Here is a 26,520-nt window from a genome sequence, read left to right as displayed (position 1 = left end):
TATTCTCCCTTTCTGATTTTAAATAAAGGCAAAATGTGACAAGAAAAACAGTATGAAGCAGCATCTTAATGGAGCAAAGGTACAGAGAAAGTCCAACTTCTTTCCATCAGTGGAATCAGCATGAAGTCACACTACACTTGTGGTAGTCCTTGTCAACAAATATAATGTAAATTTGGCACAGTGTAGCGCGTTCAAAAAGTGCCAAGAGGTTTACGCACGAGCAATGGCTGCTGCCGCAGGTGGACAAAACAAGCAGATCGCAGAAACTAACGTGTGTACTGGATCATTTTGGAGCCCGACAACCCCTTTCGGTCTATGATGGACAGCGTGTACTCTGCGTTGTCCATAATCTGAAGCGGCACGACTCCCTGGGTTTCTCCGTGTGTAACAGAGCGCGTTGCGCAGCTTTTGTTAGAGGATGGAGTGGAGGCTCTCCAAAACAAACCGCTGAGCATCTTTCTGATCTCTGGCCTCATCAGACAGTAAAGCACCGGGTTCAAGCAACTGTTAGTGTGCGCCAGGCACACAGTGACCGGGAACACATATGTGTGCACCATATAGTACGATGTGTCCCAGTTGGCTGCATTAAATTTGACCAAGACACCCCAGAAGGTGATGGCATGATTTGGCATCCAGCAGAAAAAGAAAGACAAAACCACAATAGCGACAGATTTGGTGACTCTAGATCTCCGTTTCGGGTTGCTGCCGTTCATGCTCCTTCGCCTTACGAAGCGCAGGAGCATCAGGTAGTTAACAGACACTATGAGCATAGGGATGATAAAGGCTATTAATATTTTCTGGATGTGATAGAGGGCGAGCCAGTCGTGTCCATCGGGAAACTTCAGGAGGCAGAGTTTCTCTCCAGCTACTTCAGTCACAGTGGAGAAGATAGCTGTCGGAGCTGTGGCCACTGTCGCCGCCACCCACAGCACCGCGCATACCCACTTAACGCACCGTGACCTCCTGTGCGTTTTTTTCTTCAGGGCTGAGGCCACGGAGATGTAACGGGTTACACTCATGGCAGTGAGGAAAAACACGCTGGCGTACATGTTCATGACGGTGACAGAGAGGATGATCTTACACATGGCGTCTCCAAACGGCCAGCTGAAGTCCAGCGCGGTGTCCACGGCCCAGAAGGGCAGAGTGAGCACGAACTGGAAGTCCGTGACTGCCAAATTGATGATGAAAAAATTAATAGTGGACCTCTTCCGACCTTGTCGTATTCTCATGAGGAAAAAGACGAGCAGATTCCCCACCAAGCCCACAGCGCAAACTACGGAGTACACCACGGAGATGAGTATCCTCAGGATGGGGGTGCCATCTGCGCTCACATCAATGTCCTCAAAACCGAACTTCTCATCGCCAGGCGAACTTCGGTTCAATGCTCCGCTGTGGTTAAATATTTCATCCATCTTCAAAAGTAATAACCAGCTCTCGCTACAGATTTTTTTTTGGCAGAGCCGTCCACTCAGAGAAGTCTCAGCTGTTTACCTCCATTCAACAAATTTTCCCGCGTCATCACATCTCTGAATGACAGCTGACCTGGAGCCTTCTTTTATACAAGTGTCGCACTCCTCTGCTGAGCCATGATTGGTCGAATGAGACGTGACAGAAGCAGACTGTGCAGCAGTCGTGGGAATGAGCAGAAAGCATCCCGAATCCAGCGACTAAGAAGGGGGGGCTGGTTGGTCCCCGTGAATTTATATTAATCATCCAGGAGAAATGTCATATTCAGCTCATTAGGTCTGTGGAATGCACCTTGCGCATTGTCCGTGCGTAAAAGCGCATCTGGCGGAGTCCTAATTTAGGAATGAGCCACTTTGCATGATCAAATTAAAGATACAATAAAAATGAAAGATTTGTACATTTGATTATAGATTAATGTCTGCTGGTGTCTGTTTTGCAGTAAAATAAAGTTGAACTGTCCCTCCTCACTAGTGCGCATTTTAGCGCATCAAAAGGACCACACTTTATGATAAACTATAACATTTCAGATTTAACAGTATATCCAACACATTGCACTGAACAGGTAGATGCAATTATCTTCTACCACATCAACAATGCACAGTGCTGTTATTCCTCCGCTAGAGGGAGCGCTAAGCTTGAACAGATGAGAATGAATAAATCAGTAAAACAACGACATGGAGTTCAGTGACCATGTCAATATTTTTAAATATAGCTTTATTCCACGTGTGTCAGTTAGATTTAATGTAGGAAAATCCATCAAGTTGTTTTTTTAATTGTATATTTGTCACATTCATTACCGCAGTAATGTGCAAAGTTTTCCAGATCAGTAACTTCCTTGAACTTAATGCTTTACTCGTGTCTATTACTGCTTAAAAGTGGCTTTGTTACGTGTGTGTGTGTGTGTTCAATCTTAAAGCGCACAGGGATGTCACAATGCGCAGAGCGTCTCACTGGGTCAATAGTGATTTGTCTGGCGCCAAGTGAATGCAACAGTGCCGAACCTGGTCCTCGTTTGACCCACTGAGAACCCGATGGACCTCATTTTTCTAGGAGTAGCTGCCAGTTGGACCGTATCGCTGTATCCGATTTCTTGGAGTAGCGTTCCCCTTTAAGCTTCCAGCCCTCCTGAAAGATGGCCCATTGTCTTAAGTCCACCCATCTGTGGGGGTGGCTCTGCGAAAGTTTGCAGAGGAAAGTTTTTAAGCTGTCACTGACTGTCGGGAGGAGACTGATGGAGGACAGAGGGACCATCTGCACGCAGGCAAACTTTCACACCGACATTCAAAGTAGTTAGAAAAAGAGCGAGAATGCAGTAAACCCGGCCCGTGGAGGCAGACCATGGTCAGGCCTGAGCTGCACAAGTTTGCTGGGACTGTCACAGTTTAAGTCGCAGCAAAGCGAAAAAAAGTGCATCCAGCTCAAATGGGAATAGTTTGAATTGACAGTCGACGCGGTGTTAGAAAGGCATTCAATGTTTCTCAATTACAAACCAGCGTCCTGACAAAATGACCCGTTTGGACTGCGGGCGTCACGCTGCTGGACAAAGACTGTCTCCCATTCAATACTTCTTCTTCCTCGCTCTTCTGATGGTCCTGGACAACTGCAAAGCGTTTGGATTATCACATGAACCAGGTTAGTGAGCCTGAGAACAAAAACACTTTGACCAGCACGCCCCACTCTGTCCGCTTGTATCGTGCACTTTTCCTTCACCAGTGCATTTCATTCAGCCAGCAGCCCTCTCACCGTGGCGTGTGGTTCCAAAGTTTCTGGCTGACCATAGCAATTAAGCTCATGTTTTGGAGCTCTGTGTGGTAAAGTGTGACTCATCAGAGGTTAAGAGTCTGTGTATTGCCCTTGACAAACCACAGAAGCTGGCTGCTGCTGCTGCTGCTGCTGCTCTGGGGCTGACACTGACCTCTGACCTCAGCAGTGAAGGGCAGGAAACAGAATTTCACTGTGGGAATTTACAGGATGCATTAGTACGATTCTCATAATAGAGCCGGTTTCCATTCTTTTTGTGTACTTGTTGTCCCAGTGGATATCATCACTTCAGAGAATCGTTCCTCTCACGTCTGGTAGGATGCACCCCCCCACCCGCCTGCACTCTCTGCACTTTCATCCTCTCAGTCTCCCTCTTTAGTCTGTGGTTTGAATGTTAAAAGTCTCCCGAGACTGGAGAAACAAGCAAGAACAAGAAGTCTGGATGCAGTCTGTCTCATCCTGTACAAATCAGCAGGGCGCCCTTGAGAGAAAAGTTAACTGCTGTCAGACATCTTAGACGAGGAGGAGTTGCTGAGGGGGAGAGCACCTCCCAAACGGTAATGATTTCAGGTGTTAAGTGTTGGCAGAGGAATACAAGGTTTATTTTGAACTCAGTCTTGCTCTAGGATCACGGCTTCCGTCTCATTTTCCATTCTCAGTTGGTGCATTTTCTCTAGTTAGACGTGATAGAGGGGAGATTCAAATATCAGTTCCATTTTGAAATGAGTGAATTAATAGGCTTTCATCAGTACTGCTGATTTTCTTCACACCTCCCAGCTGATATTTAAAAAAAAAACAATTTTGAGACTAATTTTACAAGTATGAATATTTCTAATCTTTTTAATAGAATTTTACATTATTAAAAATGCTTGTTGACCCACTCCAGAGGCCACGGTGACGCTCTGAAAGGCTGTCATCTAAAATGAATGAGCGTTTTTCTTAATCAGGGTACAACATGAGATTATTGCAGAATGAGTTAATGAGAGTCTGCACGCCTCCGCCAAGGCCACAATGCCCTAGATATTTAGCAGACATTTTTAATCTCCATCTCATCCACATTTTCTTTAATAATACACATAATTAACAACAACATTCGCTTAAGGCAGCCATAAGTGTTTGTGACAAATTAAATCCTTTCTAAGAAAATTTGGATTTTAGAGAAAGTTGAAATGTGCATAAATAACTACACAGCGTGCAGCTGACATCCTGCAGACATTCGGTACAGTAGGAGGCATAAAAAGAACACAAACAGAAAAAGAACATTAAAAACTCCTCATTCAGCTGATGCACTGTATTCCTGAAAGCCCTTATGCCATGCTGAAACTTTTCAAGGTTTTGTGCAATCATTGCTTGCATTCTGCTCATTTCAGACGGATGAGATGGAGCTGATGATACCATTATGAAGTCTGAGGAGCAGGGTATTTGTGATGTCAACATGCAGAAGCACTGTGACGATACCGCAAGGGTCGTTAAGCTGCACAGTAACATCAGTGTAGTTTGATGAGAAGGGATTATTTGAACAATAGTTGTCAATGTAAAGGAGTAATTAAGGTAATGTCCTGAAAGCAGGAAATAGGATCAAGTGTACAGAAACACTGAGAGAATTTATGCACCTACAGGATGCGGCTGGAATGAGGATGAGGAGAGATGCCTGAAAGACATCGTGGGTGTCAGTAGGATCCTTTCTAGGCTGCATCCTGATTTAGAAAACACTCATTCATTTTAGATGACAGTCTTTTTATTGCATCACTGGGGCCTCTAGAGTGGGTCAGGAAGCCACAGGGAATGTGAAATTCAATTACAAGTGGTTTGTATTTATCTGTGGAGATCAGACCTTCACATTTTGAAATAAATCTAGGTGAATTTTTTTTTTTTTTTATATCATCCGATGGGTCTGAAGAGTATCAGCAGCCTTTTAGAGCAGCTGTGGCTGAGGCGGCAGTGGATCCACTTACCATGATGTTGGCAGTCGGTTCTCCCACTCTGGCTGCATGCTAATGTGTCCTTGGAACAGACACATAACCCTAAGTTAAGTGGGTGCATTATTGGTGTGTGCTTAAATGTGTCATGATGTGCATCTTTAAGTGCTGTTTATTAATTCAATTGGTTTCAAAATAAAACTGGTATTAGAACTTCTAAGATTTCTGTGTGTTGTGAAAGCACAATGACCTACGCAAAGCAGTGGAGGCATTGACTGTCTCATTCAGTGGGGACAGAGAAGAGGGATCTGAAGGATCTGACGTGGATGGACCTGTGCTTCCAAAAATATCTAAAATCTGCAACAGCAAATCAAAACAACAGAAATGGGAAGAGACACTGATTGGTTTAAGGAAGGAGGGCAGACATTAGACTTCAGTAGTGCCAATAAATTAAGAATAAAGTCAGGCTGACAGCACAGAAAAGCAGAAGTGCTTCAAAGGACAGCACAGCCAACACACCAGGAAAGTAGACGCAGTGAGGGAACACACTGGCATTATTAAACCCATGTAAAAGCTGTGTGTGATGGCTCAGACTGCATCATGTTTTTATGGCCAGACCACCTCCACTCAATGTAGACTTACATTGACTATTTTTTTTAGGTTATTTTCCACTACATTATTAATTGTTATAATGTCAAGTCATTTGTGTTGAAGTGGGACATTCTCAGTCCTGAATTTTGAATCATAAATTGTGTCTTTTCTGTTCTCCATCTGCCTTGTGTGTGTGCACAGCATAATTAACATAGAAACAGATCCATTGGTGTGATAAACTAAATTAAAACATGTGCGGTGTTTTGCATAGTAAGTTAAAGGCTATATGATAATCGTACTTCTAATTTACGTTTTCTTTACCCCTTTAATAAACGGGAGCTCTCTCTAGCACTGCTTCCTGTGAGGCAGATATCTTTAATTTGGAGGAATATGCTTTAATCAAGTTTTACAGACTCTCTCAGGCCTGCTCCCCATACAGGAGGAAAAGGAGGAGGAGGAGGAGGAGAGATGTACACATTGCAGTAGCATTTATACATAAAAAGACAGATTAGTCACCCATATGGGTTTGTTTAGAGCTCCATCTTTGCAGCCACTTCATTATGTAATCTTCCTTCTCTTTCCCATGATTTAATAGCCCATCTTCTCATACATCTTCTCTTCCCACATAGCTCCAACAGAGAGACTTCTGCACGACCTGCCTCAGTATGAAGTGGTTCACCCCTCCAGAGTAGATGCCAGAGGTCGCTTCCTGTCCAACTTCCTGTCTCACCACGCACGCCGCCGTGTACAGCGCCGGGAAGCATCAGAGAAACCAGCTGATTTGGATCGTGTCTTTTACCAGTTTCTGCATGGTGGCCACCGCTTGAACTTCAACCTCACCTTTAATCCACATCTGCTGGCTCCGGGATTCCTAACAGAGAGGAGGTACGGGGGCCTGGAAGGGGCACAGATTCATCCTCCTGCTTCCTCTCAGTGCTTCTTCTTGGGTGAAGTGTGGGATGAGGCTGCTGTCAAAGGGAGCGCAGCTATAAGCACCTGTGATGGACTGGTAAGTGGATATTTAAAGTTGTTTGAAAGTCCTCTGGAGGTCGTATTTAAATGCATCTTATTCAGTGCTGAGGAAAGTATCTGAGTTAAGAAGTTAATATTGTAATTGCACCAGTATCGGAGCCAACTTGAGGGTTGTTTAAACTGCGAAACATCCTGGATGGATTTTTCTGAAGTTATGTGCCACTCAGACATATAAGTGGACACAGAAGACACATAAGTGCTTCACTCCAGCCAGACGAGGCAGAGCCGGGCTATTTGTTGAAACCACTAATTTTCCCACTTTAACTGTCAAACATCAGGGCTTATATCACACCTTCAGACCCAGCAGATTAAAACTTGTGTTAAATCTGTCTCACCTGTGACCTTTTGAAAACATAGTATTCTGTGGTCTCGGCTGTTCCGAGAGATAAACAACTCAAACTCACATCTGATCCTTTTCTGTGCAGATGGGAATTTAGATTTAAGACCCAGATGCATCGAGCTGCCATCAAAGAACTAGTTTGGATGAATCAGAGCGAGGTCGTCTTTTGACATGCTGAGGCAGCACTATTGTAGAAAGTGACAGCCCCCCCAAAAGTGAGTCCAAAAAGATGGAGGAGAGAGAGAGAGATTAGGGGTGTGTCTGTGTGGTGGTACATCCCTCTGGTTTGAGATCCTTGACCCCAAACAGATCACAAAGGGACGGAGCCCAGCAGACGTCATTCGGAAGGCTGTTGTTGTATCTGGAGCAGGCTTCACCAGTGTGACGTTAGTTTGATAGTTTGATAATGTGGTATGGTAAACATAGACCTGATGCTGAACCAGAAGATCGTATTGGATGCAGTAGCAATAAAGATATGGGAATGGGAAGAGGGGGGATATGGAGAGCTAGTGCTGGGGTAGGCAGACGGTTAATAATGTCTAGTGAAGAGAGCAGAGGGGATAAGTGAAAGGCTTGAAGCTATTCCAGCCAGTGTAGTAGGAGGAAGGGGTGTTTGCTGAGATGCTTAAGATGAAGGCCTGTTAGGATGGAGAGATGAGGTGTGGGTTTGGTGAATCTTTACTGAATCAAGACATGGAGGATGGGATCAATGATGGCGTTTGTAGCTTGGAGAATGTTGTCTTTGGAAATGGAGGGCTGTGAGCATTCATGGCAGATGGAGAGAAACCGCATAAAAGGGCTGTAAGAAGTGGGATGAGGGGATGAAAGGGTCGAGGGGAATGAAGGAGATGAAAGGGGGGGTGGGGGTGGGCTGGAACGGGAGGAATGCTGAAACTGAGAAACTGGGAGACTGTGGAGAGAGCATAGAATTAAAGGGAGGCTGGAGGAGAATTGGGTTAAGGAAGTCATGGAGAAGGTGAATGACACCGAGATGATTATTATTGACAGCTCAGTCGCCAGCTCTGTCAATGTATGGAGTGGATAAGACGATCGTGACAGGATTGCTGGAAAATGCGGTCCCTGTTGAAATTAGGAAACGTGGATATTGTAGTAATACACGGGGCCAGTGTTGGAATGTGTGCCACTGATGGTATGCAGGAGGGCCTGGCAGGGCACAGACAGACGTTTGCAAACTGAGAAAGGCAAAGGGGAGGAGCAGATGCACCTGTATGTGAAGGTACTAATCCCAAGTTAATAACTTTATTGATTTGAATTATCAGTCAGGACTAATTTAGTAAATTAAGATTGAACTAAATAAATCCAAAGTGCTTGTTGCAGCTTTAAAAATCATCATTAGATAAGCATACAAGCATCCCGCTTCCTGCACCAGCTCCACATAAACCCTGACGACCGTCACGACACTGTGAAACCGGCCAACACAAATTGCTACCTGTTCTGTGGGAAACACTGTGATGATTACAGATGTGTGCTCATAGAGGAAGAGACTGCTAATGGAATTGTTAGGGATCATTTGTATTCAGTGACTTGATGCACAATGCTGTAGTGATATTTCCTCCATTTTAGACACGACCCATGACTATAAAACACACTCTCCATCCTCCTCCTCTTTGTCTGAAATGTGAAAATGGACAAATTAATGAGATAATTAATCTATTTTCAGTGATTATCACACCCCGTTTTTGGCTGCTTTCTAAGTTTAGATTCTTTATATATTTTAACACACTCAGGGTTTATATTTTTTAGACTCTATTTTACAGCCACCTTGTTATTATCTCAGTCAAAATGTCTGATATCCACTATATTGCCAAAAGTAAATGGACACTACATGCAGGCTTAAAGAAAATCTTAATGCTGCATCTGATGATTGTTTTTATTATAGATTTATTGTCCTTGATTAATTATCTAATGTACTGATACTGATATTTTACAGATGAACTAGTGCTGAATATTTTCCTGTTTTCAAACGAATTCTTCCAAATTTTGATGAACTAATTGATGCAGCTTTAGAGCATAGAATGAGTATTCTATGATAACTTTGTGTGTTCTTTTTGAAACAGGGAACGAACAAACCCAAATGATTTCACATTTTTAATTGGAAGAACTCACCTCTCCTGACCACAAGGCCTTTAATCAGTCTTTACATACACTGGATTGGCTGGACAGAGACACCAGCAAACATATATGGTGCCCCCTGCTGTGTCCACATACTTTTTGTCTATATAATGTATGCAGAAGTCTAGAACAACCATGCACTAAGCAGACAGATCCCCAGCAGTGATGGAATCTGCAGACAGATCCATCACTTGAAAGGTTAATGTGGCCTCTCTATAACATTGTCTGACGACAAATACAAAGATTGATGGAGCAAATCCAAGGTGTTAATCTACACTACCTCATTGTTGGTTATCACAAGTCATAAAAAGAGAAATAAAATATGCAGCAGCTTGTTAGTCACTAGCACAGCGTGTCTTCTTCTGCCAACAAAAGTGATGCTCGAGGAAAAGGATTGTTGTCTAATTATTATGTTGGCTGCACACTATTTTTCAACTGAACAGTCAGTTCTTGATATCTGTGAGTGTCTTAGTGACTTTGACAAGGGTCAAATTGTGATGGTTAGCTAAGGTTGCTCCCTAATAAAAGTGGGTCAATAGCACCTGAGGGCCATTGATTCTAACGGAGAGCAAAGGTTAGTCTGTGTGTTTCAGTGCTTTAGAAGAGCTGCTGTACCACAATCTTTTAAACCTTCAGGGTCGTGATACAAATGGGTAGAACAGACAGTGCAGAGCAGCTTGCTGACATCAGGCCACAATTGAAAGCACCACAAAGAGCATGTGAGTGCCTGAGCTGGAAGGGTCACAGCCTTTCTTTGCATTAGGTTTGTGTTGTGGCTGATGCATGAGGCAGAGCAGCTACACACCGGAGGAGGAGAGCTGAAGAAGACCTCAGTGTACAGGAGGGTGTGTGTATGACTGAAGGAGATTGGTGCCAGATTATGGAGGGACTGTTGGAAATGATTCCTGAGTGAACCAGGAGCCAGTGAAGCTTTTTGGTAATGGGAGTGATGATTGATGTTTTCAGGGGAAGAAATCCAGGATTATGAAACCGGCTGCTGAATTCTGAACCAGCTGAAGTTTATGGAGAGACTTGTGGGCCAGATCAAAGAACGGAGAATCACAGTAATCTAGACAAGATGTGACCAAAGCACGAGCAGGAGTCAGCATGAATCCCTTTTGGAGATGAAGTGATCTGACGATGTTATCAGGCAGCTACCTGTAATAATGCCCTCAGTTAGGCAACTTTAATGTGAAAGTACAGCTGTTATTGCAGTTGTTGGGGTTGATTTTTATTCTGATGCGTGTCATCTGCATTTTTTTTGCAAAACTTTTCTTGGTAATTTCCTCTTGCTGCACATGGATCGAGTTTTCTATTAGATTTCTGTTTATCATCGCTGCGATTGAATATTTACCTGTAAATCCAGTCCTGCTGGGAGTTTATTGAACGTGCGTCTGCCCCACTCAGCTTTAAGTAAACAAACGATGCCTTAAGCGAGGAAGAAAAGTGCTATTTTAATCGGTTATTATTTCTCAAAGGTGAATTCTTTTTCCATTTGACAAAACAATTTTCTCCATAAACAGGCCTCTGTTAGTGTTAAGAAACAGTAGTGGCTATACTTTATAAAGCACCAGTTCTGTTTGTGGAATTAAAAAAAAAAACACATAATATGAGGATGATTCGCCCTCAAGTCCACTTCCTGGAAACACTTGCATGTTTGGGCCACAGCTGTAAGACGTGGTAAATTGTTGGATCAAGCATGTACATCGTGTCACAAACAACACAGCACCACATTCACATCCGTCCGTGGATTTATGTTGTGCTTGCTTATCCCACTCCCTCAGTGACAAATGAAGTTTGTCGTCCCCCTCACCAGGACAGCGGCCTGCTGTAGAGTCATGTTTTTCATCTCAGCTGTCAGGAGTGGATTTAGGCCCCTGCTGCTGTATCCTCTCTGCTCCACGACTGTAAACATGTTCAGAGTTTCACTTTAGCTCTCTGCTGCTGTAACAGACTTATGTTCTTAATGTTAACTAACATGTAAGATAAGATAAGATAAGATAAGATAAAACTTTATTAATCCCGAAGGAAATTCTTGTGCCAGAGGTATTAAGTTACATTAAATGCAGTTAAGTACAGAGTATAAGTGTCACTATAATCCAATAAGAGTACAGTACGAGGTATGAGCACAATATATGATACATGGATACAATATGGAGATGTAAGGTGCTAAGTAAACATAATATAGGAATGACAGTGATGCCTGACATGATCATCCAGCTCCTCTCCTACAGAAAGGGGAGGAGTTATACAGTCTGATGGCCACTGGCAGGAAGGACCTCCTGTGGCGTTCTGTGCTGCTCCTCGGTAGTCTCAGTCTACCGCTGAATGTGCTCCTGTAGGACAGCAGTGTGTTGTGCAGGGGGTGAGACGTGTTGTTACGAATACTGAGGAGTTTCCTCAGTATCCTCCTCTCCGTCACCTCCACCACAGACTCCAGCTCCACTCCCAGCACCGAGCCAGCCTTCCTGATGAGCTTGTTGAGTCTGTTGGTGTCGGCCGTCTTCATCCTGCTGCCCCAGCACACTACAGCGTAGAAGATGACGCTGGAGACCACCGAGTGGTAAAACATCTGCAGCATGGTCTGGCAGACGTTAAAGGACCTGAGTCTCCTCAGTAGATACAGGCGACTCTGTCCCTTCCTGTATATTGCCTCTGCATTTGTGGACCAGTCCAGTTTGTGGTCAATGTGGACACCCAGGTATTTGTAGCTGTCCACAATGTCCACGTTGGTACCCTTGATGCTGACCGGGTTAGGGAGTGTCTGGTGCTTCCTGAAGTCCACCACCAGCTCTTTTGTCTTTGTGACATTCAGCTGCAGGTGGTTCTGTCCGCACCACTCCACGAAGCTGTCCACCACACTCATATACTCCGCCTCCCGACCTCTGCTGGTACAGCCCACAATGGCAGAGTCATCTGAGAACTTCTGCAGGTGGCAGGACTGTGAGCAGTGTCTGAAGTCCGATGTATAGAGTGTGAACAGGAATGGAGACAGTACCGTGCCCTGGGGTGCCCCCGTGCTGCTCACTATTGTGTCCGAGACGGTGTTCCTCAGCCTCACATATTGTGGTCGACCTGTAAGATAGTTAGTGATCCAGGTGACCAGTGGGGTCTCTACCTGCATGTCCAGGAGCTTCCTATTCAAAAGGGCAGGCTGCACGGTGTTAAACGCACTGGAAAAATCAAAGAACATGATTCTAACAGTGTTACCTGCCTCCTCCAAGTAGGTGTGTGCTCTGTGCAGCAGGTAGATGATGGCGTCCTCCACTCCAATACGGGGCTGGTAAGCAAACTGCAGGGGGTCCAGCGATGGTTCCACAACAGCACGCAGGTGTTTCAGGACCAGCCTCTCCAGAGACTTCATCACATGTGAAGTCAGAGCAACTGGTCTGTAGTCGCTGTGTGTGCTTGGATGTTTGGTCTTGGGCACAGGAACAAGGCATGTTGTCTTCCACAGGGCAGGGACAGTCATCAGGCTCAGACTCAGGGAGAAGATGTGTTGGAAGACCCCACACAGCTGTGTGGCGCAGTCCCTGAGTACTCTGGGGCTGAGTCCGTCCGGTCCTGCAGCTTTTCCCGGTCGTAGTCGACTGAACTCCCTCCTCACATCTTCTGTGGTGATGGCAACTGTGGACACAGAAGAGCAGAGAGAGAGATCTGATGGGGGAGGGTGGGGGGTTGTTAATGGAAGTTGGGGTAAGGGGGGCAGGGTGATGTTATTGATGGGGAGGTGAAACTGGTTAGTATGGTTAGGGGGAGGGGGAGGAGGAGGTACATTGTTGTTATTGACAGGTGTTAATGGTGCATCACAGGGAGGGGGAGGGTGGTCAGGGAGTGGACTATCAAACCTGTTGAAAAACAGGTTCAGCTGGTTGGCCTCCTGCAGATCTCCATCCATCAGCTGGTCGGAGATCCTATTGTGGCCGGTGATGGTTCGCATGCCACTCCATACCTCCCTCAAGTTGTTCCGGGCAAGTTGGCTCTCCAGCTTCCTCCTGTAGCTCTCCTTGCCCTCTCCAATCTTCTCCCTCACCTCTGCCTGGGCCCTCCTCATCTCCTCTCTGTCTCCACTCAAGAAGGCTGTCTTCTTTCTGTTGAGTGATGCCTTGATGTCCTTTGTCACCCATGGTTTATTGTTTGGAAAGCAGCGTATTGACCTGGTGGGGATTAGAGAATCTGTGCAAAAATTATGTGACCTTGTGGCCTTGATCTCTCCACTCCAGGATTTGTCATTGCACCAGTAAGTATCAAATCGGAGCCATTCAAGTAAATGTTGTGGCTTCAAAACAAAAGCTGGGTAGTGTCTATGTTTTGCTTTTTCTAAGACTTATATTTCCAGTTATATTGTATAGCTCTTTATTACACTGCAGCATATATGAAGCGAAGCCTGAGTCACTGCAGCCTGCTGCACCTGGCTGTCCTCCTCTGCACGTATGCTTAAAGGTGCCTCGCACAGCTAAACAAACACGACTGACATTCACATTCACCGTCACTCACTAAAACTCACTTCCTGTGTATATATGGGGGTCTAGCAAACATATTGAATACATGTCATTCCTCATTAAACATTTACAAAAGCGCGTGTTGTTTGTCTTTATCCATTGGCAGGACTTTGTTTCGTGCTCTCCTCCTGCAGGAGGCAATCAAAACCACTCACATGAAGGTAAAAACTCCTCCACAGTCCTGCTGGAGGTCAAAACCTCAGCAGGAAGGCTTTAATAGAGTGATCCACACATTTCTAAACTATTGAAAAACATTCCAAATATATACTCCTGTTATTTAGTAATCATCTTTTATACCTCTGCAGACTCTTTGAAGCCACAACCCACACACACATCAGCAGACACATGGTATCCACATTTGTTGGAGGGGAGGTGGGGGGGGAACTGTGCCAGGCCTGCACAGCAGCAGCCAGCTCACTAAAGCACATGAGGAGCTGGGCTGAGGTCAGGTGGCTGACGTTTGTCCTTAAAAGACTCCTGTGCTTCATAATGCTATAATGAGAGGATATCAAAATATATAAATAAAAAAGTGCCACACTGTCTGCATTATATGGATGTTCCTGTGTGTCCTTTGTGTCTGTTTACAGGCCTGTACTTGTTCAGATAAAGAGGCGACAGAGCTAATCTTTATACAGCCAAACAAGTCATTTAAAGGATATTTTCTGCATTTTACAACTATTTTTCTAAAAAGTAAAAAGGAACACATTAGCAGCATGTTATTTATGCACAGCTTTACGTTTATGTGTGCACTGATGCGGGACAGTCTGTAAAAGCTTTGCAAAGTCTGGTGCATTGTTTTGTTTTACCAGTTTGAAAATGTGTGTGTGTGTTTTTACCTAATAGCAATAATTTGTTGACTTCCTGTGACAAACCATCCCATTACACATGGTGTTTGGCACATTTTGTGCCAGTCGTAGGAAAGAAATTCGCTTTTGTGTGTTTGCATCCACGATAAGTCATCAGCTGCTCAGCTGCAGCACATTAAAAACATGCAGGCAGCATATAGCATTGGTATGTTTGGATGCTTGTGTGGTCCTCACTCTACGGCTCTACGCTCCTCACATCTCAAGTTTGTTTGTCTTTTTCTTCCGTGGCAGGAGATCAGCCTGCCAGCTGCTGCTGCTAAAACACAGACATTAAAGCTCCTTCTGTCACTGAGAGAAAGAGAAGTACATCTAAAATCTTCTCAAAGACCATTCTGCCCATAAAATTATATTAAAAACAAGATATTATTTCCAGTGCCCAGAGAGAGAGAGAGAGAGGGAGAGTGAGAGAGATGACAAAGTGGGATATTTTCATTTTGCATTTCAGGTCCAATATGCTGCAGAGCCAAACTTATCAAAAATATGTCACTGTCAAAACACTTAGAGATTTAATGTTTGAGGTTTCTCTGTGTCTATGTGGATTACTTCATGTCCTCAAGTTGGAGGCTTTTTAAAAAAAAAAAGATTTTCTGTGTTTGGAAAACACATCTATGAATGTCTGCAGCCGTTATGTACTGTATGTGTGGAGCTGAAGAGGAAGATGCTCTTAAGAGAAGCAGACAAGCAGTTTGTTATGTAAGCAGGTGAACCTCAAAACATGTATATTCTTAAGCAGGAGGGCTTATCTCCATCTGCTTTATCACTGTAGTGATTATATAATATTTAAAAAAAAAAGGTTTTTAGAAAATGAATGAAGACATGTTGTCATGTTAGGAAGGTACTGATACATGTACACACAGAGTTGTGGACATGAGCCATGTTTGTGTAGAAGCCACCTCCACCTGACACATGGCTTCTCCTAAATGGGTACACACAACCACTGACTTCAGTGAAGAGTCAAGAGCATCAATCCAACCGTACTGGAACAGGCCTCTCTCTCAGGAAAGGTTTGATCTGCTCCTGTGAGCAGCACAGACAGAGCAGCTTCAGGAAGTCAGGGAGGGTTCATCGATCTTTATGCATGGAAAAAAAGGAAGTTGGATATCACTGTGTTGTTGAACTGCAAATGAAGATGCTCTGCTTTTAATCAAAATATTGTCAGTGTTCAGACAGTGCTTTAGTTTTGAGAACATACAGAAACTCAAGTTTTTGGGCTGTTTCTTAAAAAAATAGCCTGAATTTTGTCTGTTCCTGCTTATAAATATGTATCTCACCATCTGAATGTATTCCTTAAGGAGGTGAGATGCCAGAGTATAGCAAAATGTTTGTTGAGCTAAAAATACAATAAGGTAAGAATTCGATGTAGAGTCAGTGCTAAAGTAAATGTTGTGAGATCTTGTAGGCGACAGGCTGACATTTACAAAGACTCACAGCACAGGAGTGATGGCACATAGAGGAAGGCAGCGTTACGTCAACACTGTCTAAACACTGTGCTTAGATTACAGCGCTGTATATTTAACATGCTGTTTGATTATTACACCAGTGAATCTCTTGTTTTCCTTTTGTATTGAGAAGCCCGAACCTTCTTTAGCATCTGCAAGTGATGCTGTTGCTAAGAAACCTTACATGCTAGTGTTCTTGTGTATTTTGCTTGTTGAGCCTGTATTTAACTCTAGATGAACTGTCTGTGAGCTCAGGTGTTTCTGAAGAGCGATAATTTGCCCAATCGGACAGATACGATACATGGTTACGTTTATACAGGTCAAATTAAAATGTATTGTATGACGTTGTAGAATCATGGGACTCATAGCTGTGCAACACTCTGAGTTATTAGGTATATTATGTAGGTTGGGGATGGTGAGGATTACAGGTAGCATGGCAGACTAATCACCCAAGAGTCCACGTTCATGTTCCCTCAGTACCGCTGCTTGTTTGGTTTTCATTATGGATCAGGGGTTTGAATTACAAACTAGTGGTTAAGGGTAGTCACTAAAAATAGGGTGAGGCGTTAGGTAAAGATCATGGTTCATAATTATATTAAACTTATTTTACAAGTAAAACACTGTTTCTAGCTCCTGCTGCTGAAGAAGTATACACACGTTTCTCATTTCTTCATTTTCTTCGTGAGGTCGGGCAGCAGCCTCATAGTCCACCTCAATGTCTGGTCAATCCAAATCTACGCCAAGAAGTGGAGGGAATGTATGTAAACAGACTAAAAACTGAATAAACTGCTGTGCTGTAAACATGTTTAGTTTCGAAGTTTTCAACCTGGGAGTCCATTGGAGTTAACTTGTTTTTGCAGTTTTTGACATGTATGTTTCGTGTCAGTTGCATAGGTGTTAAGCTCTGGGTTTCTGTAAAGCACAGAGAGGTCAGTTTTGCTTGTAAAAACTGGTACTATTGGCATGAGTACCATAGGGTCCATCTTCTATAAGTGCTTATACAGATATATGAAACTGAGGTCCATCTATTTTTCACACACACTCTCTGATCCTGTACAGCTGCTGACAGCTCCTCTTTGAAGCTTGTCTCTCTTACTCTGCTCAACCTTCTCCATGTTGTACACTCAGAATGTGGCTTTCAAATATTGCAGCTCCCTCCTCCTCCTCCTCCTTCTCCTCTCTGGGCGTCAGTGGGACTCTGTGACAACTGAAAGAAAATTTAACTGCAGCTGACAGTGGACAAGAATTAAATATGTCTGGGTTTGGTCAGCAGAAAAAGACGGGGGGCTACTGGAATTTGGTTTTGGCTCAGTGCCTGTGTGATTTAGGGTGCAGTAACCTACCAGATATTCGATCTTCCCCTCTCCTCAGACATGCCCAGAATGTCCACAGCAAACTTGACATATTGTGCTGTTTTATTGGGGAGCATTACTGAGGTTTGTTGTGTGTGCTGAGGACAAACCTCAGAAACCCTTAAACTGCTGCTGTTTTAAAATGCACGCTTAGACACACATACCCATGAAAGTGTCTGACATTTAGCTTTCCAATGATGGTCAAAGCAGCTAGCAGCTTAATTGCAGGGAAAAAATATCACAGGAGTGAAAGATGCCCAGGAGATGCTCAGAGGTTAGCAGTGGTTTAATTTCTTTTTGCAGACACAGCAGGAGGTTGGGGCAATTGTAGATTATCTTTAATATAATTCCATTTAAAAATGGCTATATATAACTTTTTACCCCAATACGTCCCAAAGCTTAGCTTCAGTAAATAATGGGGACTCTACATTGCTTACACCCATGTCAGAGTAAAGAACGTATTTCCCCTCAAAGGCTTTAACCGTGAAGTGTCTGCAGGACCAGATAAGATTGTATGACTGCGTGGTCATATTAATACAAACTCAGCAGAACACGGGTTAGCAGAAAATAAAATTATGCATTGATGGTCACACTGACAAAGAAGACCTCCCTAGCAGCGTTATTTATTTTTATTCTGTCTCCATGGCAACAGCTGTGACCACAGATGTGAGGTTATCCTGTGAACAAACATTACTCCATAAATAATTTGCTAATCTAAGTATTAGTATTAGTATAAGGTCAAAGGTCAATTTTTAGGCAATATCCTGATCTCATAATGTATTTACGACACATATATAAGTCTAATCAAACATGATGTACTGAAGCCATACTTGGGAACAACATTTAATACATGGACATCATGAATTTGCCTCATTTAGGATTATCTAATCTGTTACAAATGTGAGAGAAATGGCGCTGATGAGTGCAGCAGTAACAGTAACTGTTTTCAGTTGGATGTCCTGTCTGTGCTGCAGAAAGAACTTTGTACAGAAAACATGCTGCTGACATAAGGACAGCAGGAAGTAGCTGCAGCTGCAGAAACAGAACCTATGGATCTGTTTATGCTAATTACTCATAATAAAGTTCGAAGAGCATAGTGTCCCAGGAGAAGCTATAATTATGACACAGTGGGAGATAAGGCTGCTGGCATGTATGATTCATTGATGAGTGGTTATTTGCATATGTGTGCATATGTCATTAGAAGCAGGACCATTTGCTGCATGTTACTGGGTCTCTCTTCTGTGTCTTCTCACCGATAACAACCGGAAACAGTGATGTAATAAAATAAATACAGTTTAACTTTTTTACTGCTGTTTAAATGACTAATTATTTTTTCTTTGAAAGCACATCTATTAATTGGTTTAATCGACACTCTGTGTTATCTTAGTTGGCAGAAGTAAAGAGCTTTGTTTTGTTGGAAAGTGGAAATATTGAGTTATTTTGTCAATATTTTGTAATTAAAATGAATTTAAAAGTTTTAAAGCGACGAGCAGAAAACTGACCTGCAGCCCTTTGTGTTTCTTCAGACAGGACTGTTCAGGTTGTCCAATGAAGAGTTCTTCATTCAGCCTCTGGAGACGTCGACCTCAGCACCGCAGGCCCACGCCATCTACAAACGCCACGTGTCCCCTCCCTCCTGGAGTCCAGTCATACAGCTCAACTCAGGGAAAGAAGGACTCAACGGTACCTGTGGAGTCAGAGGTATGTTGTTATGCTTACATTGTATAAAATTCTAGTTATATTGCACATTAATAGAGACACATGTCACACATGTGTTTATGTAGCCCCCATTTGACCCTGCCTTATCCACTGGTAAACCACTAAGTGACTCAATGATGTGAATGAAGATGCATATTGATTACATTTTCTTGTCTGTTGATGAGCCTGTCTCGGGTTAATACTCCACACAGCGGTCAGAAGAATGAAGCTGTCGAAACCGAGTCGCTCACTAATCAGCTGCTTAGTATTCTGAGGTGGATTTGCTGAACCTCAAAAAAACACACTAAACATGCAGGAGAGATGGAGAGAATGTGCACAGAGTTTGTGAGTGAATTATTAGGAAAATAACTCGGCTTTTTCTGACATGTGCACCTGTGTGTGTGTGTGTGTTTATTTACATCCCCAGCATCCTTTGCATCACAGCAGCTGCTCTTCCTGAGGTCACGCTGTCATGTTAATTTAACAACACAAACAGAAAGGATACAGACAGATGTCACCGTTTAACCTAGAATGTCTTTATTGAACCCTCACACAGCAGCAATGTGTATTGAAAGTTATTTGAATACTGAATTGTAGTTGTATCTTTTTTTAAAGGCTCAGTATTTATTCTTAGCTGCTATCTAGATAGGTAAGAGTTGGATTCGTGCCTCATACGCTTCATTCACAGATGCATGCATCTATTACTTTTGCTCAATAGCAAAGCAGAAGAAAAATATTACACAAAATGTTTTGTAAAAAAGAAAGAAAAAAAATAGAATCCACCTCAGACTCCATGCCATCCTGCTATTCTCTACTTTTCTTTTGTCGTCTTATAAACCGTCATCTGCTCCATGTAGGTTGAGTCTGGACTGTAAAAGCTGCCGTCTTGTGCGTGTTCTTTTCAAAAAAAATAATCCTTGCTGTGCTATTCATTTAGCTCATGCATGCTTTGCAGGGTATCCATCTTCCTAGCTTTGGAATGGTCCGTGAATCAATCTGGTAAATCTTATTGATGTCCATGAATCCATCTTTGTTGCTGTCTTTCCGCCTGGTTTTCCCTGATTTCACTCTCAATTACAACCGGTCTGCTGCTGGTGTTTCTGAGCTTTCTGTTCTCCATCCTTAAATCTCCTTCTTTTTGAACTCTTTGACAACAAATCTGCAGGGAATGGAAGATTGATGGACCGAGTTGTGATATGATATATCACATAAAAAAATTCTGTGTCATCTATTTGTTGTTTTTCATCAATAATGATGTTTTGCAGCCTCTGTAGGACAAAGTAAATATACATGACACACTAACCTGCAGCCATCATTACACCTTTAGTCAAAATGCCTGTGCTATTAAAGGGGCTTTTCTTATCAGATAAGTGTGTTGGTGCTTTCTCACTGGGGAAAAAAATTTCAAATTATTTAGACAACATTTTTTTTATTTTCTCTCTTTGAGACCCTGCTGGCGGACTGAGATGGTCCCCTTCTTGTCACCATCCTGACATTTATTTTCCTCTCCATTCTTCTTGACCTGAAGCTTTCAGGTGAATTCTTGGGTTCATCCTGCATGAATTGCACCCTTGAGATCGCACAAGAGTCTCTCAGTGACATTGACGTCAGCCACCATGGCCTCTCCTGAACCTTCATGAAAGCCGATGTGTCCAAAGTGCCACCATGGCCTTAAATCATTGTTACGCTGGAAAGTCAATACGCAGCTTCACATGTCACATGTTTTCTGACCATGTCCGTCATTCATCTGACAATCATTTAAAGGAAATCCGCTGTGCTGCTGTAACTCACATCTCCTCCATGCTTTAGTTTAAATTAAAAGTGGTAAAGGGCTTTCTTAGATAGGTAGCAGTACATGCAAGCTCTTGCATTATCATATTAAATATAATCATCATTATAACCATCATTAACAAGGTGCCTGACAGGCAGGTAGAGGATTATCATCTTAACAAAACGCAAATGTGATTGTGTTTTGATCATTGTTATAAGATAAGATAAGATAAGATAAGATAAGATACAACCTTATTAATCCCAAAGGAAATTCTTGTGCCAGAGGTATCAAGTTACATTAGATGCATTTAACATGTTGATGAAGATTCTCAGTCATCCAGGTCATCATATGTAGAGAAGATTGAAGCAAGGCGTCCGGACTTGTAGAGTTTTCTTGAAGACGTTTTGCTGCTCATCCAAGCAGCTTCATCAGTTCTAACTGTTTGGTGGGGAAACATGGTTTATATGTGGTTACAGACCTCAGTGGGTGGGTCTGGGTCAAACTTAAAAACATAAAAACAATAGCACTAAATGTTTCCATAATTACCTGTGATGATCTGGCTGACTGGGCCAGGTGTGTCTAACGACTGGCTAACGACTGGCTAACGACTGGTTGACAGCCCTTTGTTCTTGCTGTGAGTATGTGCAAACTTCCTGGGAATGGATGGAATCACTGCATTGTATGTGGTAGAAAGATGATGTCTGAGGCCACCACCTCTGTTAAGGGAAGGTTTTTCCAGCTTAACATAGATGGCTTCCTTGACTCCTCTTTCAAACCACCTTTCCTCCCTGTCTAAAATGTGAACATTGTTGTCCTCAAAGGAGCGTCCTTTGTCTCCTTTGTCTTAAGTTAGGATATTCCATGAGAATACTGTAGGCTAGAATGCAAATAATGTTTTTTCTTCTTGTTTTATTGGATTCCTTTATGCACTGCATCAACTTCAGAAAGAAAAGTTTAGACCTCAATCTGAGAAACACTGATATATATATACAGTAGAGTGTATATAGAAAGTTAAGGATACTTTGTGTGTTTTGTAGACACATGCTGTGCCTCAGTGTGAAAGATTTATATGTCTATTTCTATTCTTCCATCTCCAGTTTCCCATCAAAGTTTGGAAAATACTGAGAGACAGCGGGAGCGCTGGGAACGGCGGCAGCAGAGAAAAAGGAGGAGAATTCACCAACGCTCAGTCAGCAAAGAGAAGTGGGTGGAAACACTGGTGGTGGCAGACCCCAAAATGGTGGACTATCATGGGAGCAAAGCCGTGGAAAGCTACATCCTGGCTGTCATGAACATAGTAAGTGTGTACTGAAGGATTACATAACTTTTCCATGGAGTCATTTATAAATCAAAAAAACTTTTACTTTTTCAAGGAAAAGGTAAGGTATGGCACAAATGTGAGAAATGTGCACAGCACCAGTGGCGTCTGTCTTGTCACTTGTCAGATGCAGGTTCAGGTCTCTTCAGGAGCCATTACTCCGCCGTTTGTTTGGTTGGATTTACAACAGGAAAGATTTAATTTAATGAAAACAATAATATAGAGATAAGGGAGATGAGGGTCTGTCATGGTGTCATGGCATCTCTTCCTGAAGCTAAAGCAAAAAGTGCACCCGTTAGCTTTATAATGAGACCCTGGTTAAAGCAAAACAATGGAGTTTAATGAGAAAATTGTGTATGTAAACAGTAATGTCCAAAGATAAGGCAGAGTACAGATAACGTACCTCGGCTTACAAACTTAAAATGAAAAGAGGACAAATTTATTAACACAGCCCAGCATCTAATGAAATGGAAAGCACTGAAACTGTTAAATATTTGCTATTTCAATAGCAACAAGGTCACATCGTCACTGGTAGTGCATCCCTTTTTGTGTCTTAGCTCTCCTCAGTAAACCTCAGTAACATCTGTCGGGAGAGCTGCTGGATAACTTTACCTTCAAGCCATTATTAACATATGCCTGATGTACACTGTAAAGCAGGTCTTATGTAGTATTATGTGTCTTCTGAACCAAAACACAGATCTACATGGTGCTGGCACTGCCGACCCACTGTGGAAGAGAAGCCAATCACCCTGCTATGAGTCGATATGACATCAAAATGATTTTGTAAATAGTATAGGAGCTCCCAGTAGGCGGCTAAAATCAGGACAGGATGCCTATAAAACATCACTTTGTACTCCCACCAAATGAACAGGTGTGTTGTGCTAGCTCCCAGTTTCACACTGACATTAATTCAGCTCGGTGACTGCCTCCGCTGCCGGTGCAACAAGGCGCAGCCGCCTTTCACTCAGAGAAGCGTCCCACCTTGAACGGGCTGTGTGAAAGAGACGAGCATCGCAGAATAGAAAATTATATGGATGTTTTGCTTCCCAGAGGATCAAGACATCTTCTCATTGTTTTTTCTTCGGTCCATGATGCTCTCACCTCCCACGTTCAGTGCTAATACTTCTGCCTTGTTAGAGGTTAAGCAAACTGACTCCCTGTCTGTTTTTGATGAGCACATAATTGAGTTTTTCCAAAATGCCGTCATGTTAAGCTTCGACCTCTGCTACTGAAGAGGCCAGAGTATCAGGAAAGGGAACTCACTGACAGAAAGGGACTTGAACTAGTTCACTCGGCTGACAATAATACACGCAGGATGCCACCATTATTCCCCACATCCTCTTGTGGTGCTTTTTTTTAGCTCTTTATGCAGCAGCTTTGAACTTTAAAACCCCCAAACAATTCAGTTTCATGAAAACAATTGTGCAGAGCTTGAATGGAAACAGCCTGTTAACAAGGAGTCATGGCATCAGTTTTCCACTCGCTCCATTGTCTCATCAGCGAGGCTTCATGTTGAAGGTGTCAGCCGTACAAGAGGTTCATGTTTACGCTCTGCTGTACTTGTATATGCGCACAGTGGGATGATCTACACACAGCAAGAGCTCGGACAGTCGATCTCACAGTGTTTTCTCAGAGATATTTATGATCGCTGTAGGACACTGTGCAAGCAGAAAGTAAAGGCATAAACGTTTGTCAGCTGTTTTTTTTTATCCTTTAGGACTTGGTGCAAAGAGGAACCATGTGGTAACATGAAGAAACCTTGAACTCACCAAAGAAATGAAACACAAAGAACAAACTCAGAAGGCTTTTCTGAAAGTTTAGTTCATTCAAACTTAAAAAATAAAAGCCACTGAACACAACCACTATTTTTGATGAATGTACTTTTTGTGTGAGCTTTTTTTTCGATCTTTGAAGTATAAATACCACAGCAGTACAAAATAAAATTTAGTGTGTAGACGATTTGCCAAAGAACGTATCTCTTCTATATCTCTGTACAGTAACTCTGCTGTGTCTGAGGTGGTCACTTATAAATGCAGTTACAACAGTTGGCTGTGTTTGAATTTTGTGACTTTATAAGCCCTGATAAAGACTCGTAGTGTCGTGCTAACTGCAGCCACACACTGCATTGAACTGGCATATGTGTTGTGTTGAAAATGTGAACGAAAAGCTGGAGCTATGCACATTTTGAAGCATGCATAATAGATGAAAGTCTGTCAAAATGCAAAAACTGAGTTTTATAGCAGCGCATAGTCCACAAAAAACGCAGTATACTTCTGGATTTTTTTAGACAAAAGAAGGCTTTTAAAAGTAGCATATTTTATTTAGATGTGTAGTGTGATGCTGGTAATGCACCCTTGAAAGGAAAGCACGCCATCTGAACATGTCCAAATGTGTTCAGAACACAGGCAGTCAAAGGCAAGGTGAGAAGATGTCCTCTCTTTTCAGAGGTGCTAATGGAGTGACACCTGTAGCTTGGTTTGTGTGGAAAAAAAACAGCACAAGACACAACAGATCAATCTCTTAAATGCAGGTGTGTGTAAATATTTATTTGCAGTCTTCTCTGTACAGCTGTGTGTTGATATCGAAGATACCAGTAAATAAACCTGGCCTTAATTTCTCCTATGGCACAGACTGCTTTGTCTTAAACATAAATCACAAGCTGTATTTCGTCCACCTGCAACAAGTGTATTACATCATCTCTCCCGACCAGGATGATGCATAGCTACAACAGTAAGGGTTAAAAAAAACCTACCACTTGTTCGTTCAGTGGTCATCTGTGAAGTAAAACAATCACACTGCCTCACACAGTGTTCCCACATGTGTTGAGGCTTCCACTGCTAACAGGCTCCATCACCTCAGACCTTTCTTTCATGGCTCTCACTTCTTATTTCTCAAGTCTGTTGACCTTGATCCTTCCCTGATCCCTGTCCACTCACCCCTCCTGCTCTTGTCTGAATTAACTCCCAGCTATAGAATTGGTTAAATGCAGGTGATTACTACACGCCACTTAGTCAGTGACCGAACCATCCTGTCACTTTTCCATGGCACTGCAAACTCTGAGCTGACGGGATGGAATCGAAAGGTTAATTCCGTCATACATGTAAATGCATGTGTGTGCAGTTCAGGAGATGTGAGAGTTTAAACTGATATCATTCAGAGCTGTAATCACAGATCGCTAAAGGTCAAAGTGCTTTTGAAACATTTGGAAGTTTGAGAGGTTTGTTTGTGATGATGATGGTGTGATGGTAACAATTAGCTGCTCCTCCGTTCATCATTATTTCTCCTAACAAAGGATCATTCTGAATAACTCAACTTGTAAATCGCTTAATAGATAAAAGAAGAATAACTTAAAAAAAAAAGTCTTCTTATTCGGAGCATGTTTCTCATTTTGGTTCTGGCATTGAAAACAGAGAAATTCAATCAAGTCCTCTGAGTGTTCCATCATCTGGAAATAACAGTATGCACCGACATAGAAGTTCTTCTGTTGTGTATATATATATATCTATATATATGTGTGTGTGTATATATATATTTCCCTTTTGCTGCCCTTGGTTTCTGCAGTCATTGTAAACTCTGCAGCCTGCATTTTCTGTTAATCACAGTTAACACAGTGTGTTTTGGGTTCTTCTGTCAGGTGGCAGGACTGTTCAAAGATGCCAGCATTGGAAATGCCATCAACATTGTGGTCGTCCGTCTAATTCTGCTGGAGCAGGAAGAGGTAAAGACACACTGCTGTTCAACAGGCCCTACCACTGTACATTAACCCTTTACAGTACAACTATAGAGTCAGTGAATCCAAATTGTATTGAAGCGCAGTTTAGGACTGAGGGATCTTCTCCTCCTCCTCATTCTTTTACTTCTACTCTTCTTTTTTTCACGTTCTCTCTTGTCTTCCTGCATTTCCTCCTGTTTCTTTTCACTTTTTTTCTTCATCATCTTCTTTTGTCACACACATCCTCTCCCTCACTGTGTGTAGCAGTCTGGCTGTGACAGTATTTTTATTGTTTTGTGTCACCTGCATCCTTTTGGCCGTAGCTGATAAGAGAAATGAAACAGCGGCCTGAAGGATAGATTTATTCTATATATGAGCAGATGTTTATTAAACAGGGCTTCCACATTGAGGGTTCAATCCACCTATGTGCATTTCTTTTACCAGCTAACAGTAGCTTCAATTTTTGCATTAGGAACTTGCTCATATTTCACACAGAGTCCCTGAATGAAGGCTCGATGTCAGTTTGGCTGTGACTCGTAGACCACCGCTGGCGGTCATCGACAGCCATGGTCCCACTCCTCAGCCATTAGATCGGCAGGATTATCTCCTTAAAAAGGAT

At 42.7% G+C, this 26,520-nt stretch overlaps 2 protein-coding genes across 2 annotated transcripts in view; one reads left to right on the top strand and one right to left on the bottom strand.

Moving 5' to 3' along the window:
* Nucleotides 1–266: 266 nt before the first annotated feature.
* On the bottom strand, nucleotides 267–1,412 carry rxfp3.3a2 (relaxin family peptide receptor 3.3a2). The gene has a single exon (XM_028402167.1). The coding sequence runs from the start codon at nucleotides 1,410–1,412 to the stop codon at nucleotides 267–269; it is 1,146 nt and encodes a 381-aa protein (XP_028257968.1).
* Nucleotides 1,413–2,797: 1,385 nt separating this feature from the next.
* adamts7 (a disintegrin-like and metallopeptidase (reprolysin type) with thrombospondin type 1 motif, 7) overlaps nucleotides 2,798–26,520 on the top strand; it is a 78,059-nt gene continuing 54,336 nt past the window's right edge. The window contains exons 1-5 of the mRNA XM_028401627.1: nucleotides 2,798–3,099; nucleotides 6,368–6,747; nucleotides 18,929–19,103; nucleotides 21,969–22,168; nucleotides 25,824–25,907. Of these exons, the coding sequence (XP_028257428.1) occupies nucleotides 2,973–3,099; nucleotides 6,368–6,747; nucleotides 18,929–19,103; nucleotides 21,969–22,168; nucleotides 25,824–25,907 (966 nt within the window). The 5' untranslated portion in view covers nucleotides 2,798–2,972. The remainder of the gene's footprint in view (nucleotides 3,100–6,367; nucleotides 6,748–18,928; nucleotides 19,104–21,968; nucleotides 22,169–25,823; nucleotides 25,908–26,520) is intronic.

This window comes from Parambassis ranga, chromosome 3 (assembly GCF_900634625.1).
Source record: "Parambassis ranga chromosome 3, fParRan2.1, whole genome shotgun sequence".
Lineage (NCBI taxonomy): Eukaryota > Metazoa > Chordata > Actinopteri > Ambassidae > Parambassis > Parambassis ranga.
The sequence above is the reverse complement of the archived record's forward strand: the minus strand, read 5'-3'. Positions and strand labels throughout refer to the sequence as shown.